The sequence below is a fragment of the Ceratosolen solmsi genome, unplaced genomic scaffold (assembly GCF_000503995.2).
Source record: "Ceratosolen solmsi marchali unplaced genomic scaffold, CerSol_1.0 scaffold31, whole genome shotgun sequence".
Taxonomy (NCBI): domain Eukaryota; kingdom Metazoa; phylum Arthropoda; class Insecta; order Hymenoptera; family Agaonidae; genus Ceratosolen; species Ceratosolen solmsi.
Genome location: NW_011948432.1, coordinates 3,121,775 through 3,141,927, shown reverse-complemented (window position 1 = coordinate 3,141,927; position 20,153 = coordinate 3,121,775). Strand labels below are relative to the sequence as shown.

The window sequence follows — 20,153 nt, the reverse complement described above, 5'->3', positions numbered from 1 at the left end:
TTTATAATAAAATCAAAATTTTTTCGAATACCAACGCACAATAACTTATTGATTCAAATTGAACGTTTCGCCGCGCCACCCCACAATACTCCCGTACCCCAACAACAATTGCCTTTGTCTTATACAAGGGACAACTTACCTCGACGAATTATCAAGCAACTCAGCCTCCGTACGAAATATCCGATCCAAATAACTTATTATTCGCTAAACAACTCTTACTTCCAATCCCTTCGACAATCACCAATTAACAATCCACAAGCAACGACTCGCAACGACTCGCAACGACTCGCAACCTTCGCAAACGAACTCTCAACGACCAACTGATGATCCACCGGCGGCGCGCGCACTCTTTTATTTACGCTGCGAGTGTCATTCGAGAATTTTCTCGTTACGTTTGGCAATATCCGGAATATTCGCTACAATCCTTCTGGATTATTCGCCGTAATAAGATCTTCGCTTTTAATGCGAGGAGTTACGAATTACAAAGAGTCCATTTTTAATTAATAAATAAAATTATTTGCTCGACTGCTGCGAGCAGAAATTTAAGGATTTTTTAAGTAAATCCGAATATTGTAACTCCAATGTCGACGTGCCCACTAGACTCATTAATTCGTATTATTCAGAGTTTTAAATCGATTGCAATTCAATAAATTCAATATTTTTAATATTTTTATTAATCCAGGATTAATATGAACTAATGTCATTTAAACTAAAGTTCATTAAAATTAATTTTCGACAAATTCAATTTCAATTATCGTTCACTCCGACACTAAATTACAATTAAATATAAATTATCAAGGTCACTCGTTAACGTATTATTTATTGAATACTTAATAAGTAATATTGAATCTAGACATTTTTAGATAAATATGGTGTAAAATACTACTACATTTATATAAATATATATTTGTTTTGTTTGTGTGCATTTAAATTCTTCAATGTAATCACAGATTTAACAAATGTCCTTTGTCCTTGAAAAAATGTTGTTAATCAATCATTATAATCTCAACTTCCATATTTGAAAATAATTTGTGCGAGACTATAGTAGTTGGTACAATATTTCGATTATCAGTAACAATTAGAAAAATATATATATTTTCAAGATGAAAAGTAAATATATGCGAATGAATTATTGAACAAAGAATACTCAAATTTATTAATATTTATTCAAATTTACTCAAAGTTATCGATATATATTTTTCTATAAATTTTTCTGCCCATTTCCTGTCTAATTTTATTTTCAAAGTTCAAAATTTTCAATTATCATTATTCACCTCTCTGCTGTTTTGTTCGTATTTAGTTTATTTGGATATCGATTACATTAGAACTTCCATAAATAAAATTAATTTATACTCCATACGACGTTTATGTAATAATAATATTGTCAATGTGTCAACTTTTTTCTTTTTCTTTTCTTTTTTTTTTTTTTTTTAATAAATACATTATTATATAAAACACCTTGTTAATAAAAGAGTTAATTATATTTGAAAATAGATTCTGCCACGCAAAAATTCGAAACCGACGTTTGTTTACTACAAAAGTGCTCTAGATAGCCTATAAGGTATAAGCAATGAATTTTGATAAGATTCTGTGGGATTATATTACTAAGGAATACGTCGAGTACAATAATTTTACAACTACTAATACTTAAGGGGGATAATAGTCAAAATTTTGCCAAGCTGATAAAATGCAATGACGATAATCAATTTCAGGAAACGATTTAAATAATTAAGAGAATTTGCTTATTATTGACTATTAAGAATATATAATAATAGAAGGAATCGCGCTGGGTGATTAAACATTTACAATATTTTCGTAACTTTTGGTATGTTTTTATTGCCATTTTAAATTTACAGAATGTCCTTTTCATCTATCCAAATCACTCATTTGGTATGAAAATATATATATATAACAAATATATGAAAGGTAATATATAGTTTTGCATAGAATAGTTTAATTGAAATTTGTGTTAATTGCTATGAGATGCCTTTTCCAATAAATATCATTTATTGTCTGTTAATTTTGCTAAGATTAATAATAAATTCTATATAATAAAATTCCGATATTGTTTGGCTATTTAACTTTTTACATTTATTTTAATCGCTATGTGATCTTTATTTGTATTAAATTTTTTAATCTTGACTATTGTATAATTCTAATTCTTAGTTTAAATTATAATAACGGACATTAATTAAAAATATTAGAAAAACGTATTTAAGTGAGATAGAAACAACAAATAATATAGAGTTTCAAGGGACAGGGAAAGTCGCGAGAGTTCTAAATTAAAAAATAATCCATTTTTTGTATTATTTATTTATTTATTAAATTATTTTTTTTTTTTTGCTTTTTTTTTCTTTGTTCTTTTTTCTTTTTCAAAAAAATTCAGGGAAATAAGAGTGAAGTTATAATATTATTATTATTATTATTATTATTATTATTATTATTATTATTATTATTATTATTATTATTATTATTATTATTATTATTATTATTACCTTGTTATTTCTACTTTAAAATGGATATTTTTGATTTTTTTTTTTATAAATATTTATATTATTTATATTCAAGTTTGCTTTTTATTATTAGTCCATACATTTTAAATTAGTATCAAAATATTTTTAACAAATACTTTTTTTCCGACCACAGTGTTTTTGCTACGTAATAATAAGTAATAAGTAATAAGTAATAATAATAATAATAATAATAATAATAATATTGATAGCAAAGTTAAACTATCGAGTAAAAGTTTGATTGTCCTGACTGTGCATTTTATTCAAGTTACGAGGCTCTCAAATTAAGGAGGAAATTCATTTTATGCTGAATATAATCCTATGTAATATTTCATGTTTATTATCGATATATCGATAAATTTTTAACAGTCCCCATATCTATACCAAATTTATACCAGTTTTGCACACAATCATAAGGTACATGGCTGACTTTTACAACTCTTGATAAATTTCCGAGCCCATTTGTTATATAATAATTATATCAACATTTTAATTTAAATATTTATTAGAAAATAATTTTCTATCTTATACCGCATATTTTTGAATAGCATCTCCGTAGATTTCTATATATACATTTTTTAACTACGACACTCTGTCGATTGTTGAGTTTTCCCTCTTTTTACGCTTGACTAACCATAAGCTTTTACGTACTGTCAATTATTCAACTTTTCAAGTTTCAAATTTAAGTTTTTCATATACCGAAACATATATAGAAAAGTGGAGACAAGTAAATAAAGAAATAGCTTTCCAATTATATGACAATTTCAAGAGAACCCGTGAACTCACTGTCTCTATCCTTATATAGACATTACACTACGAAAGTCATTGAATTTACGTGATCGCCGTAAGGCAGCCATGGATCATTACATGGATACAATCATGCTGAGAGTCGATTGATCAATTACGTAGAACCACGCCAATCCAACGAATAATATATTTCTGGGTATAGTCTATAGTCACATTCCAGAATGTTCGAAACCCGACGAGGATGTCACTTTACTGAGGGATGGCGGAGGATGGGCGGGGGGGGGGGGGGGGGGGGGGGGGGGGGGGGGGTTGAAACTCGTGCGTGAGAAAGCATGATCAAGCTGAGGGGAAAATACCCCGGTCGGTGTACGTGGATTGGCAGAAATGGCTTTTGTGAAAATAATTCGAATGAAGAGAGGGGAGGATTCGTTATGCATGCATAACGTAAAAAAGTCCATGCTAAAGGAAATTACTCGTTATTGTCGATCATGAGATATGTTTCTTTCAAGGAATTTTTCAAGAATTGTTCACTTGGATCGATGCGCGTTCGATACAAAATGTTGTCGTGATTAATAATGGGGCAGTATTAAAGAAATAATGTTGAATCGTTATCAACTTATAGGACGAATATTAGCAATGGCAATTCGCTATGATGGGGCATTGGATAAATTATGGATGGGAATGTAGGGCGTAGTAAATGTATGGATAATTGAAATAATTCGTAAACGCGCTTGTACGTATGAAAATGATTTAGAAAATTGCTTGCTTGTGCAGTTAATTCATTGAAAATGCTGGAAGATTTGAATACCGAATATGTCTAAGATTATTAATTAAATTATGTGAAGCAACGAGAGGGCGAAGGAAATGTAAAAAAGTTCGTTGCGTCATTTGTAAATAGCGTAATTAACTTTATTGTCTCGGTGGTTGTTACCTCACGCATATATGCATATATATAATTTTATAGCGAATGTAAATAAGCATTATACAAAGGTTATATAGACAAGTATTAGACATATATAAAAATATTAAAAACATAAACATAATAAAAACATAAGCATTGTACAAACATGAATATCCTAACGCAGACAGTCGTTGTAATTTATTATGTCTGAATAATCATTATATGTGAAATGATGATAAATCAACCACTACTACTAATTAATACAGTCACTGCTTCCCAATGGAAGCTCTCCGAAATGTTTCATTATTGCCTCTGGACATTCTACTTAATTAGCAAGGTCATAGTGTTGAAGGGTAAGTCGGTTGTGAGAGTCTTATCATCTATAGAAGGCTGGACGTTGGATATGGAAAAGTCTAACGACTTATCCGCTCTCCGAATAGATTCATGAATGAACCAAATAAACTTTCTTTGGTACAATCTTTAAGTCATTGGCGTTTTGAAAATCTCTTTTCTCACCTGGATGTTTGTGAAGCGAGGAAAGTAAAGCTTGAGCAAGCTTGTTGTTTTTAAATGATTTGATGCCCGATGCCGAGTCTATCTTAATTGGAAAAACTATGTAATGTTGTATACTCGGATCGATCGAATGATTATTGACGATTGAGGCCAAAAGAAAAACTGATCCCAATAAGTAAATCATCCTTTTTTTCGTCTTTGTTCGGGGGAAGCTTTTTCAAAGTTGAAATGTCTGTCCTTTTCGGTCAGTTTGGATGAAAGCGCTTCCCGAGGGTGAGAAATTTCTCTTTGTTGGTTAAGTAGCAGTTAGTTAATAAGATTTTTCTATCTAAGTTGATTCTCGATGCTTGTTGACGTTGTGCTTATACAATGGCTAACCCCAATGAGTTTAATACGAAATCAACGAGCATATATGCGATTGTTCATCAAAGTGTGACCTTTAATGAGCTGAGCTGGTGGGGATGGAACGCCGAATAATCATTGAAGGATATCGAAACACAATGAGCTTTCGTTCTGAAACTTTTGCCGACCAAAAAAAATTTCTCTCTCTCTCTCTCTCTCTCTCTCTCTCTCTCTCTCTCTCTCTCTCTCTCTCTCTCTCTCTTTCATTCCCTTAGCCCAGTTTGGCAAAGTCTCATCACCAAACCTCATTACAACATATCCTTACATTATTTTTCTCCTACAATGATCCTAAAATCCTAATGATTAAATAGTACGATGATTCTGTTTTTATTATTGAATTAATTTTATAACTGAAAGCAGGAATTATTGTATTTGTAAATTGCATGGCTTTTGCTTTACAGTATAGAAAATGTCATATTTAACTTTCTCAAAGATTGATAGAAAAGTGATCGTAGTATTAATATTGGAAATGATATTTTCACAGATATTATTGAATTCTTTTTTTGAAAAAAAAACAAAAGTTTCGTTTCATCTTTCTCGATATATTCTTTTTTTCTTGTTTGTTTGTTTGTTTTTTTTTTTTGCTTACCAAATTATCTAATTGAATTATACGAAATAGTTAATTAATCAACATATTTAAAACCCCAGTCTACACCGATTACTCTCAATATCGATATTAATTAATGCTTTGTGAATATAAATATTTAATAAGTATTGTATATTATAAAATCATTGCTCATATCCTAAGAAATAAATAATCTTAAAGATAACATTCGTTCATAATTTGTTGTCGCGTAATACAACTTTACTAATTCAAATAATTAACGAGTAAAAATGATGCAATTAATATTATTTATCATTCTACTTAATGAAATGAACGTAGTGGATAGTAAATATTTTATTTCCTATTCATTATGTACATTGTTTGTTAAAAATTCTCACGGAATGTTAATCGATGAAAAATCACGTAATAATTTTTGTTTTTTGTTTCTCTTACGATAAAATGTCAAGACAAATGAAAGGCCATTTTTTTATTTCAAAGCAATAAACTAGCAATAAAAAGTACAATTTAACTCTGGTAAATAAAACTCATATTAGACATTTTCGAAATAAATTTTCGCATTTATGCATGCTTGCACGTGCGCATATTTTTCAATCTAACTATTTTAACTCATTTCGAACAATTTTATGGCTCAATTACTATCCTATATTGCTCTTATCAGGAACGTATGGAACAAATTCATTTCAAAATTAGTTCCTGATCAGTGAATTTCGACACAATTTCTAATTTTAACTGCACGGACAAGGTGTCGCCCACTGTGCAACGTTAAGTATTACTTTTGGAAATAATAATTAAAAATTATTAGACAAATAAAGTGCGAAGGAAAGAAGAGATAGACAGATAGAGAGATAGATAGATAGATATATAGAGGGATAGATAGAGGGATAGATAGATAGATAGATAGATAGATAGATAGATAGATAGATAGATAGATAGAGAGAGAGAGAGAGAGAGAGAGAGAGAGAGAGAAAAGGAGCATTTAAAAATCAATCGTTTATATATCAAATTACGCAATTCCTTACGAATATGCGCTTAGAGTTAACGTTCTTCCCTAAATTCTTGCTCGTTAAGTAAAATAGAGTTAATCATTTGTTTTGTCGACAATTCGGTATTTAATATCCTCAAATTAATTATTATTACTTTTAATAATACATCGCAAAAAACACTTTCAAAATGACGATTAAAATTTTGACTTTCAAGCATTTCATCGAATATAATGTTGCGTCAAAGTCGATAAGAACAGTATCGAATAATATATTTATTGCGTTTCAAATCTAAAGATTCGACGTATGAAGTTGTGTTTTGTGTCGAGTGTGCATGCGGGAGTGTGCGTATCACGAGTGGCCTTTCTGTGTCACTTTCTGTGTACGTTAAAGCCGAATTAATTGCATCGATTAAAACATTCGATATTATTAATTGTATCTTTATATCGCGAGGGCGGGAATAGATAAACTTAAACGATGCCAGTCACTTTGTAAAAAATCACTTAAAAATGGTTAAAGTAAAGTCCTTGCTTAGACGCAATAGGGTTACCGTATTTTAACATGGGGTTGAAAATATACACGTGCGCGCATGTCGGCATTGCGCGGCGCAGCGAGAGACAGAGACAGAGGCAGTGAGAGAGAGAGAGAGAGAGAGAGAGGGAGAGAGAGAGAGAGAGAGAGAGAGAGAGAGAGAGAGAGAGAGAGAGCGAGCGAGAGCGAGTGTCTGTGTTAGGGGTGTGGGGGAGCAGGTGGAATACCGAAAGATGTGGAATGATGGAGAAGTTGCGAATAATTGAGTAAAAGTAATGGGGGCGCCACGTGGAATTATCCAGAAAGTTCTTGACCTTGTCGACCCCTGGAGTGGGGTGACATCCTTCACCCAGCTGTTACGTTTTTATTCGACCTTCACCCAACTGCCCCGTAGATAGCTTCAATCAATTAAATAAGCCTTACCAACGATCCTCTCGTCCTACAAACGGATAATATCATTTTCCTACGTATGTTTCGTCCTTCTGCTTGTGACGACAGAGTACCACTGCAAGTACTTGACTACGTAAAGCAAATAACAATATTACATCCCTGGAGACAGCGTGAAGATAATTGAAGGAGAATCGCATGCAATGGGAATGGGGATAACCTGGATTTTTCGAGTATTATTTTTTGCAAAACTTTTTGCCAACATTTACATAGAAATCTTTGAGTATTCTCATCAATGCATAGCGTTAGGATCGTCGAACAAAACCATCGCGTGGACGATGATTTTTTTTTAATTATACATATAATAAATAAGAAGATACGTATATATTTATTATACGAATGGTTGTATGCAATTATTTATAGGATATTGTATATATGTGAGAAATTTCATGATGCATCGCATTAAGTTTTTTCAATGGCTCGACAGTTTTTTCAAAACTCTCAAAATATACATAAACTCGGGTGAAAAAAAGAGATATAAAGAAAATTTGCGACACATTTAATCAGAAAATCGTAATCGGAAACATAATTTCATAGCCTCATACATCGATTAATGAATAAATCGCAAATAAATGATATGAATAAAAGCCAAGAGCATCGAGAATTAAGCGAGAAGATTGTGGAATTGTCGGGAAGTATCGAGAAAAATGGCGCTCGTGCTTTGCCGTCATAAAAACCGTGCGGCTACCGTCACTTACGTCCCAGTACCTGCAAGAGCTTTGCTTGCGGCACTTGCAGCTCCTTAAAGATAGAGAAAGACAAAAGACTCGTATTAGCGCGGACTCGTGAGATTTTTATTGCTGGAACATTGGCAAAATGAGATCGCGAATGTCGATAATCCCGAGGCTCGTCGCCCAAATGTGGGATCAAATGGAGCGGTCCCATCGGCTCGTCGATCAACACTTTGGCGTGCCAATCAACCCGGAACATTTATTCACCCCGAGCTTACTCGATAACCGGAGATTCGTGCCGCAGTATCGGCCGTGGATCGATATGATGCGAGATGACGATCCGGGCTACTCAATGATCAAGAAGGATAAGTTTCACGTGGCCCTTGACGTCCAGCAGTTCAAGCCCGACGAGATCAATGTGAAGGTCATCGATAATTACGTCGTCGTCGAGGGTAAGACGATATCGTCCGTCTTCCGCTCGCTTCTTTAGATTTAAACCTTTTTTGTTTTTTTGTTTATTTTTTTTGTTGTTCTTTTTTTTGTTTTTTTTTTTTTTTTTTTTTACTACACGCGCGTTGTTGCGCTTCCTCGCGATCATTTCCGATGAAAATGTTTCCTTATTCCTTATCCCCGGCTTTTACGATTGTCAATAATCACAAGAACAATCTCAGAATTACGTCCCATTCGCATTTCCCTAGCGCTATCGTTTGATATTTAATTTAAGCTATTTTAATACAATTTGTTTGACATTTTGTTAAACTTTACGTTAAAAAAAGTTTTCGCGACACGAAACAACAAACATCATCACAATGCTGAATATTATTGTGAATTTTGTTTCGCTTTTTAACTTTTTATAATTGTCTTCGATTTTGTTACAGGCAAACACGAGGAAAAGCAGGATGATCACGGAATCGTTTCCAGACATTTTCTACGAAAGTACAAAATTCCAGATCAATGCGATCCAGAGAAAGCAACCAGCACACTCTCGTACGATGGTATTTTAACAGTCGTTGCGCCAAAAAAATTCGAGGCTATTGAAAAGAAGAATGAAAGAATCTTGAAGGTTGAGAGAACGGGAAAGCCAATGTCTGAAAAGGAGAAGGGGGAAGAAGCTGCAATGGACAATGAACGAGCGGCAGAAAGACAATGAGAAATGACAGTCGCGGTGGCATTAGTGAACAATAATTTGTAAAACTTGGCTCGCGCGTCGTTGGCCTTTTGTATAAAAAATTGTAACGATTATATAAGAAATATAACGATTGATTGATTGATCGATTGATTGATGTTTCATAAGTCGCATCATCTTGTTATCGTGATTGCCAATAATTTATCATACGGAATTGTACACTGGATTGTAGAATTATGTAGTTGAAGAACGTATGTAGAAGCATATGTAGAAAAAATGTTTATATGCAATTTTGTAAATGTAAATAAATGATGATTTTTGTTTTTTTGTTTTGTTTTGTTTTTTTTTTATTTCTATAAATATGATTGATTAATTTATTCACTATGTAGATATGTATTTTTTTGTTGTTGTTGTTGTTGTTTGTTCTTTTTTTGTTTTTTATCTCTGAACGATCGAGAAATTAGTAGTAAATTAGTAATGTAACGATCGAAATTTTAAATAAAAATATTTAAGATATTATGAAGCTTAGTTGGCTTTTTTCTTTTTATTCATACGACCGATAAATTGGGCAAAACATTATTATCATGAGATGAGAAATAAATATTAAATATGATAATACATATTAAATATTGTAATAGAGAGAGGGAGCTATAATCCACACTATAATCGATTATTATTACTTAATGTTCTATCTATTTTCAATATTTTCGATCTAATAAATTTATTATTATCAATTTTAATTTATCGTATAAAATTTATCCTCGAAGCGGATGTATCGTTATAAAGATAGAAAGTATCAGAAATCTCAACGAGGTATCGAATTATAAATTGAGCATGCGTTATTATTACTCGATTATCGATGAAACCAAGTTACTTGGCAATCAAAGTAAATACTTGGGATAATATGTAGATAATAGGATGGGAGATTGGCGGAAGGGGGCAAAATTAATAATACATCGTATAATTCATAAGTCTTCACTTTATTTACTTATTTCAGAATGTGACATTACACTAGTTTACATTTTCGCTACATTAAATAGGAATTTAATTTCAATTATATGTAGATATACGTATATATATATGTGTGTGTGCGTGTGCGTGTGCGTGTGCGCGCGCGCGTGCGTGCGTCCGTGTATATGTTACGATCATGAGGTATCGAAAAATATTGTTTTATCACATGAATTAACAGTCACAGTCTATTGATTCCTTTAAAGCCGATGCCGAGCAATTAACTCGGCTTAAATTAAATCTATGGTCTTCACGATAAAATATAATATTAATTGTAAGATGATAGAGAGGTGTAACAACGCTCGATAGTACAGTGCATATATCACCGAAGAGTCGCTAAATCGCATTCGTTCTTCGTTCTTACTTCTTGGCACTCTCCTTCGTACTTTCCTCGCTCTCTTTTGACTTGAAGGCTGGCTTACCAGTCAGCACTACGTTAATAATCTTTTCGTTCTTATGCTGTGGTTGTTGCTTCCTCGGCGCCATTATAGTAAGCACACCATCGGACGACAGCTTCGACACGAGTTGATTGATGTCACACTGCTCCGGGACCAGGTACTTCCTTGTGAATTGGCGAGCGATCCAGCCATGCTCGTCCTGCTTCTCGTCGTGCTTACCATTCACAACGACACACCCATCCACTACCTTAACATCAATTTCCTCGGGCTTGAATTGCTGGACGTCTAACGTCACAAGAAATTTATCCTTATCAGCCTCAACGGTGGACAAGCCTCCTTTATCGCCACTTCGAAGTAATTCCGCCCAAGGTCTGATGTAATTTACCGCGTTAATCCCCCTTCCGTGATAAGGATGGTATAAATCCAATCTTCCCGGAGTTATTAATTGATCGGCGTGAAGCCCAAGGCCAAAGTCCTGATCAAGCAGGTGATGCGGCCTTTTCAAATCCTCCCACCAGTTAGAGAACATCAATGGAGCGAACGACATTCTACACCCTCTATTTATATTATCTCACAGTGGCAAAGTCGATTAAATAATTCAATGGTCTCCACACACAGGCGACTATATGTCTCCTTTTTGTTTGTAATATCCCGCCAATAGACCAATAGACCAATAGTAGTAGTAGTAGTAGTAGTAGTAGTAGTAGTAGTGGTTGCTTGCTTGCTTTTGACGTCTCTCTTAACGACCACGAATCTTTACCTCACGACTGCTCGCTCGATACTAAACCCGAAGCACCGTCGCTCTCTTCTTTATACGTCCTCGGGCCGATGTACGAGAGCCTTCGGGAAGTTTAAAAAACTTCTAGAAATGCTCAAATGCCAACGGCTCACGTTGTCTTCGATTTGCGTATACGTCAAGGGATGGGAAGAAGATCTCATTATCATCCAGTATTATTTAATTAAATGATTTGATCAAAAGTTTTCCGAGGGTAATGGACGATAGTGAAAACATTTGGCAACGTCGCATTTAACTTACGTGCGAAATTTGACGGATAAGTGTACTCGGTCATTCTGACGTTAATGAAATTTTCGTCATTTTTCACGACGAACATTCGATTTGGACGTCGAATCTATCAAAATCGACGAAATTATGACGAAATTAATTAAGGAAATTAATCGGTCCGGCGTTATGTATGTTATGTATGTGTGGCGCGCAAAACGTCAAAAAAATTAAAAAAATTCGTGAAAAATTACAATATTCCCTTGGAAAAATAATGCACATTCGCAAGTGTATTTTGCCATTTTATTGGATCGCGTCGGTCTGTTATTTACGGTTATTTCATCTCTATTGCATCATTATAATTGATTGCACTTGGTTAGACGTGTTGACGTTCGATGAATTTAAATGTTTAAACGATTCTATCGCAATGCTTCAACAGTACACATTTCTTTACAAAATCTCACGATATTCGCTATTTGTAAAATCAATGAATGGCGAAAGCACCGAGACTTTGGCTTAATATTGCCGCGAGCAAATGGGCTAGCGTTCGTCGTTCAAACGACGCTTCCCATTCTTTCGGGAACAGAAGTTTCTAGACGCGCAATGGAAGTTTGGCGAAACAGATTGAAAATGACACTGGAATTCTCTAGAATCGCAAAGGCGACAAAAATCCCCAGAATTTTCACGTAGCAGCACGATTCTTCACGATAGTTCTCGATACTTCCAAGGCGACCCAGAGGGCAGCACACACTATTCTCGAATTTTGATTTTGTTTCAGCGGCGCGGCCAAGGTAAAGCGTTTGTTTGGCTTTTATTTTGTGGAAATTGGCCGCTGCGACCGTTGAGGTTGGATTGGGTTCGCTTGAATTTGGCGCGAGAAGGAGGAGACGAGAGAGTGTCACCCTTCCCTGTGCTGTCCATCTATACGTAAAGACAGCGTAACGTAATTCGATAATGAAGGAGGATGCGCGTTCGGGAAATTATTATCAATTAACGGTATTCTTATAATATAATAGCTCTGTAGAAAGTAACTCGAATGTCAATTTGGAAAAATGATGTCTGTCTGGCGTCACGCGTATGGCGATTATACAAACACTGCGATATTCTTTCCACGAAATTTGCAATGCATCATGATGGTACATTATGACAGTTGACGTTAATGCGCGGCTCGTAAAGTCAAAATAATGAACATTTACGAATTATCGTATAATTCCAAATGGCGTGAATGTATAACAAATACGCTGTATCGCGATGTACGAAATTATTGACAAGGATGACAATTTAACGCAATATGGAGACAAAGTAACGCGCTAAAGTTGCGGGACAATAACGCAAATCTTTATCAATCACATAAACACAATGCGTGTCACACATACGTATACGCGCGCACAAACGTGCCTGGCATATACGATTCTTTAAAGCCGTAATTGTTAATTCTTTAAAATTCCTGTACCGTACGTTATTATTGATTGGCTAAAATTTTCGTATTGTTACTATTTTATAAAACTTTATTGGCTTTATATTATTTGAAAAAAAAAAAAAAAAAAACAAACAAACAAACAAACAAATTTACTTTACAACGATTTAATCTATGTCACTATACTATGTTACATATAGAAAAATCAAAATTTAATGAAAAATACAAATTCTATACTTTTGCGAAACATGCGTATACATCAAATCATTTAATATTTTCTCTCAATTATCAGAATAGCAGAATGATTGTAATTTTAGATAAAGCTAAGTTCTTCGGCTTATCTGACATTTCTCTTCGAAAGTATAATAAATACAATAGTACAATGCAATAGAGAAATATCAAAACTATCGTAAACACGAATCTAATCATAAATCGACTGTAATAAAAGTTATTTTCTAGTTCCATCTAGTGCATTGCCGCTCGATGGATTAAGCATGGATTATGAGAAATTTCATAGAATAATATGTAAGGGAATATTAGCAATGTCATACGGCTCTTTTGGCTTTTAAATCACAGTATGAAATAATCGATCGACTACTACTTATCAACGACACTAATGAATTTAATAATAAAGGTATTATATTGTATATGAATAATATTATTTAAATAGTGTATTAATCATTGAACTTAATGCTTCGAATAATAAGTAAATATGCCTGTACATATATATATATATATATATATATATATATATATATATTTTAATGCATTTTAAATAAGATATTTGAGATTTTAAATATTAATCGATTGCCAATCAGATGGCAGCACCAATCAGGAGGTGGCGGTGGGTGGGTGTTAGTTACTCTGACTTACCGATCGAGCTGTGTTATCATCATAATCATTCGTCGATAAATGAAGTTTTAATTATACTTTAGTTCGAGGTGACACTATCAGATAATGCCATGTGTATCAATAATTACGTAACTCCTTATAAATATCTAATCATTGGCCGTTTCTGCGTATATAGAGTCAGACACGCACGCTTGTACGCAATTATTTATAGAGGGGGTGGGGGTGGGGTGTACTAGAAGTTATCAATTATTTATAAAAATTAATCATAGGCTTTTATGGGCTTTGGAGCGATTTCACGTTCAATGTCAGAGAAGCTGGAATGATTAATTTACGTCGAGGTATTGCAAAAAGTGTAGAAATACGAATTTCATCGACTAGAAGCTCAATTGAATTCGAGTAAAGTTGAAAATTAAATGTATATGCGATGATTCGAGGGGATATTACTTTCATCTCCGTCGCACATAAATTCCACAAATCGGCGCAAATTACTCGGTATTACGATGGTAATACATGTATGCTCACACAAGATGTTTGTGAAAAAAAAACTTGGAGAAAAATGTCGAGCTTAAAGCTTTGGTAGCGCGCGTTTCCCGTGAAATTATTCAAGCCCGAACTAATTGATTAATTAGTCCGGATTCCGAAAGTTTCAACGCAGTTGAATCGCAATTTTTGTTCGAATAATAGGAAATGTCGAATATTTCAATATATATGCTAAATAATATATATATATATAAGTCAAGTTGTCGGATTTTATTTTCTTTTTTATTTACCCTTTTAACTTTATGTCATTCAAATACTCGAGATAGGCTCGATTTTTCTTCCTTTCTTTTCCTCTCTCTCTCTCTCTCTCTCTCTCTCTCTCTCTCTCTCTCTCTCTCTCTCTCTCTCTCTCTCTCTTAATATTCGTCCTATGTACCTGTCCAGACGATACATCCACACAAACGATAAGCATTAACTTATATAACCGAGTTTTTGTAATATCTATAAATATTGCTTTCCAATTAACAAGAGAAACAGCTTGCTAATAACAGGATAGTCGAGATAAAAGTCTGTCGAGAGGATGGGAAGAAAGAAGGAGTCTCTACATGGTAACTATTATCCTTACCCGGAGGAGAAAATCCGACGAGTACGAAAAATCTATTTTTTTTTTTTTTTTTCATCTCTTTACTTGGCCATTGACTTGGCTACGGATAAAGGCATATAATTCCATCATCGAAGCAAATTTTTCCACTAATTATCAATTTCTCTCGACAATTTTCCCATTGTTTATAAGTAACGGTATTTCACTTCTTCTTCTTCTTCTTCGATAAATAATTTTATAGCAAAAGTGAAGTTTATCCACAATATAAGAGATTATTATATTATTTAAATTATTGCTTTGTTATTTCGTGGTAAAAATGTGGAAAATTCACGTACCGGATAAAGCCAATGGCTTTTCTAATTTAGTTGCTGAATTTCCTAAAGATTTTTAGTTTACGATATTACGGAAATTTTTGCTGCACCGAGGAATTCGACTTCCCTATTCCGATGCCTTCGCTTCACAATTCCCCCTCCCCCTCCCGCCCACACATCTGGGCCCATTCTATTCCACGGTATTGCTTAAAACGAGGTACGATATTTTTACGTACTAATTTATGTTTTTTTTTTTTTTTTTTTTTTTTTTTTTTTTTTTTTTAATACGCAAACGACTCGTCGCATATACACGTCGAAATGGGTTCGCGTGAGCCGTTTAACTGTCATGCGGTAATATTTTAACGACATCGCGTCAAAGAAATTAGCGCAAGAATGTTATAATGAAATGAATTGGTACAACGACACATGAGGAAGAGTGTACATTTCATAGAGTGAGAGGATCGATTGGCTTTAGGCCTCCTTGCGTAAACGAATAGTCGCGCCGACTCGTACATCTCGAAAGCCACGTGTTTGGCTTTCTGCGGTAATTCGGAGCTTTCAGCTGCACCATGTCGAGTACGAAAATGAACCGTAAAAGCGATTGTCTGATGCCGTAAAGAATGAGAAAGCTGCCTTATGCTCGATGCTCATGTCGCTTTTACGACGAGTCTGCGCTCTGTTATTATCATGCAATTATTCGTTGCAGTAAGTAACGCGTGGATTATGCCGATTAGGATTCGCGAAAAATTAATAACGAGTAAGAGAATAACCAGCTTCGCGCGTATTGCCTTGACAATATTTTCCCTCTCGTATTTTTCGTACTCCTCATTGTTCGATGTGATTTATTATCCCTTTCTCTTCGTCATTTATCGATGCACCGTTCGACCACGTTTTCGCCTTCGTCGGCTTTTGCCTGTCCTCCTTATTGTTTATCGTCGCTTTCGCTCGCCCTTCATTTTCCAGTAACATTTAACATTTCACAGCTTTAATCATATTATTCGCAACATTCAAGCGATAGAGTTGAATAAACGTCGCAAGTAATAAATAATAGCTGCACAATAATAGCTGAATCTAACGATAAGCCAATCTCAATTATAATGAAGAAAAGATCGAGCTAATAAAAACTTTCGCGCGTACTTTTACGCGCTTTTTCAATGTTCACGCATCGTTCGCGGACTCATTATATGTATTTCGCAGCCATTTATTGGCGAAGAATTTTTCAAGGTCGTATCGATTCATTAAATTTTACGCGCGACATAACTTGATCACTATCGCGGTCAAATTTGCCTTCAATTACCGTGGATTTGGATGCGTAGAATGGGGAAGGTTTGACATATGTCAGTGTCGACCATTAAGCCCTTACACACACACACCCCCCTCCCCCCTACATATCCCCCCTCCCCCCTCCCCCACATTGTGGTTATTATAAGTGCACGATAAAGAGCAAAGTCGAAGACGAGCTACGAGGATGACCTTGCTCGAGGAGGCCATTGCGGCCAAGTTGGCATGAGACGTGCGCGCTTCACCCACTTTATTCCTTATCGCCCGTCAACTTGCGGTGAATTGAAAATGGTTTTGTAAAGCATTGGGTCAGGCGACATAGGAAGACAATAGTGGTACGTTGGTACGGTAAGTTAGGTTAAGGTAAGCGCTGTTGGCTCATGTAATAATAGGTCGTTCATGAATCGATAGGCTGACTTACTCGTAAGCAGTGGCTTTGTTAATTACTGTATAATCTTTATCTTATATTCTTGTTTTGAAGATAAAAAAGTAATTACAAACAATTTCCTCCTTTCCGAGCTCGCGCTCAGCACATTAAGTTCCTCGAACCTAATTGTAATTTTTTAATTATTAGTTTATTGTATGGTAAATATTGAATTACCGGAGTTGATTATTAGAAAGTAGATGCTTACGAAACGAGTAGGTACGGTAATCAGCGAGCAGCAAAATCTTTTACTTCGATTAATTCTCTTTATCATTCTATTATCGCCATTAATTCAACGTCTCATCGCTTATACATTATTTGCTTATACAGGCATTTGTGCCCCTCCCCTTCCCACCTCTCGGCCCCCCCCCCATCGCGCCTACCTCATTTGACGATATTCTCTTCTTCTCAATCGATTATCCCGATCTCAATTTCTCGTCACTTTCCGTCTTTTTTGTCCAAGGTTGTTTGCGGCTTTGCATTTACCATGCCAAAATGGAAGTGGCGGAAAGGCAAATTTATTTGTCAATGTCCTTGTGCTCGCTTCCCATTGATAATTTACCATTGACTCTCACGCATTTGCACATTTATGTCTTTCAATTCAAATTTCAATTCAAAAGCAGTTGTGGGTCTACTTCGTAACGATGACTGTCGTGAGTTACTTTCTTCTACTTGTCGATTTAACTCTCGAAAAATTGCTAATTGATTTATGCGGACATTGTGCCAATATTCGCTCACTTCCTATGGTTTGCTTAATTTATTTACAAAGTATAGTTGCATTTTATTTGCATAAATAAATACATCACACGCGCACACGCGTGCACGCACATTCTCCTCCTGTACTCATCGGACAAATATTCATACGCGTACCCATACGCACACTTAAATGCATGGGCGCATGCATATGTGTACTTAACTTTAATCCGCTAAAACTCTGAAATTACTTTTGTTACAAAGTTCTACAAGCTGTCAAATTAAACTCGTAAAATTCAGGTTTGATTTGAGAGTTGCTGTGCATGTTTATACAGTCCTGGGTTAGAAAATTATATTAGCAATATTACTCTCTGCCAGAACGGAATTTTATCATACACGCATACATACGCGCGCTCGCGCACAGACACACACACACACACACAGAGAGAGAGAGAGAGAGAGAGAGAGAGAGACAGAACATTCAAAATTTTAAATTAAGAGTTCATTTAATTACACAAATTTTTTTTTTTAGTATGTCGAAAGAATCATCGTTTCTGATATTTAATTTATATGTAACCGTACGCAACTATAATTATTGCAATGATAATTAATAGCAATTTAGTTTTATATTATTTTTACTTCCATATTCACTACCATATATTTATTCAAATGCTTATTTAAAAAACAGAATTTCCGTTGTAGCAATTTTTATTTTAAAAATAAATAGCAAAACTGAAAAAGTTTACATAAAGCCCCATTCGTTTAAAAATGTTTATTATTAAAAGATAAACAAAAAACATAAAGTATACTACCGCAAATATACAAAATATAATGTAACGGATATTATACCGAACGAGAGTATTTCAAAATATTTTCCTATTGCTAGTTCTAGGACAGTCCAAAGTAATCTTTTAATCCATTTTCATATAATACCATCGAAAAGTAAAATAAATAATGATTTACAAAACTGTTAAAAGATGGAGACATGCATTGGCTCGAAAATATACAAATACGTATTTTTCGTTTTATTTCCATACATGATGCTTAACTAAGTTCTCGGATATTGACATTATTATATTATATTATATCCATTACCGAGTATAAGTTTGAAGAATTAAGAATACTTTCTTTAGCCCATTTATAGTTAAATTACTATTTTGCAAACTTAATAATTTAAAGTGACTAAATAATTTCAAGACAACGTGAAATATAATTAGAAATTTAACGATCGATCAAGCTTAGGGGAACTGAATCGTAAAAATATGGTGCAATTATTATTATTATTATGAGATAAGCTTTGTAATTCCAAGGTAAAGTTCTTGAAAAAATTTGACTATCCGTATCAACTATCCGTATTTTCCAGCAAGTGAAGTGAAGCAAGTGAAGTGATATTAGACATCGATAGTATAATGTAACCATTGATAAATTGCCAGCAGCAATTGGCATAATTAAACCAAACCATTCTAAATATCTTGTTTATTCAGTATTTATATCACATAGATTCCCCCCCCCCCTCCCACCCATCCCACCCATCCCATCCTTTGACAAACAAACGCTTGCATCTTCAATGTAAAAATAAATTACAGTGAGCCAGTTTTTCAGTTTAATTGACTTATGACTTTCTATATATTTGAGAATCTAGAGGATGTGTTTATCCAATTGCGTATTATGCTTATTCGCTAGTGATAAATATGAAGGGAGCAGTAAATTAATTGAAAAAAAAAATCAATAATTCTGCAGGAAAAAGACGTGTTAGGCAATTTTATATAGATTGTCGATTGTTTAATCAACAATTGCATCTGCTCTACGATAATGAATAAACTTTCAGAATTTTTGGCAGAATAAGGATAAGATTGATTAATAACGCGAAAGATTTCCTCTCTGTACTTACACAATAAATATAAATTGTTTAATTCTTTTTTATTTTTACACATTAGGTGCTAATTTAAGATCGAGATTTTTTATTTAAACGATTATTTATCGATTGTTATATTGGACGATTATAACGTGTAAATTAATATTATCGATTAGGCTTGAAGCAAGGATTTAGAAATTTTTAGTTTTTTACTCATTTATATTATTTCTGTTCGTACATTTTCAATTAATTAATTTATTAAAATCGATTTTATCGCTTAAAATTGTGGATAAGGAGAAAAATATTGTACCTCAAAAAATCAATTTACAGCGTGTAATTTTCTTTTCCGCATATTATATGTTTGATAAAAGCATATCATTATTATCAAAAAAAAAAAAAAAAAAAAAAAAAAAAAAAAAAAAAAAAAAAAAAAAAAAAAA

General features: G+C 33.9%; 2 protein-coding genes across 2 annotated transcripts; one reads left to right on the top strand and one right to left on the bottom strand.

The window, feature by feature from the left end:
- Nucleotides 1-8,310: 8,310 nt before the first annotated feature.
- Nucleotides 8,311-9,514, top strand: LOC105364315 (protein lethal(2)essential for life-like). The gene is made up of 2 exons (XM_011502213.1): nucleotides 8,311-8,719; nucleotides 9,146-9,514. Exons 1-2 carry the CDS (start codon nucleotides 8,413-8,415, stop codon nucleotides 9,415-9,417), a joined length of 579 nt encoding a protein of 192 aa, XP_011500515.1. The 5' UTR covers nucleotides 8,311-8,412; the 3' UTR covers nucleotides 9,418-9,514.
- Nucleotides 9,515-10,733: 1,219 nt separating this feature from the next.
- Nucleotides 10,734-11,398, bottom strand: LOC105364314 (protein lethal(2)essential for life-like). The gene has a single exon (XM_011502212.1). It carries the CDS (start codon nucleotides 11,344-11,346, stop codon nucleotides 10,762-10,764), a length of 585 nt encoding a protein of 194 aa, XP_011500514.1. The 5' UTR covers nucleotides 11,347-11,398; the 3' UTR covers nucleotides 10,734-10,761.
- Between the last annotated feature and the right edge of the window lie 8,755 nt (nucleotides 11,399-20,153).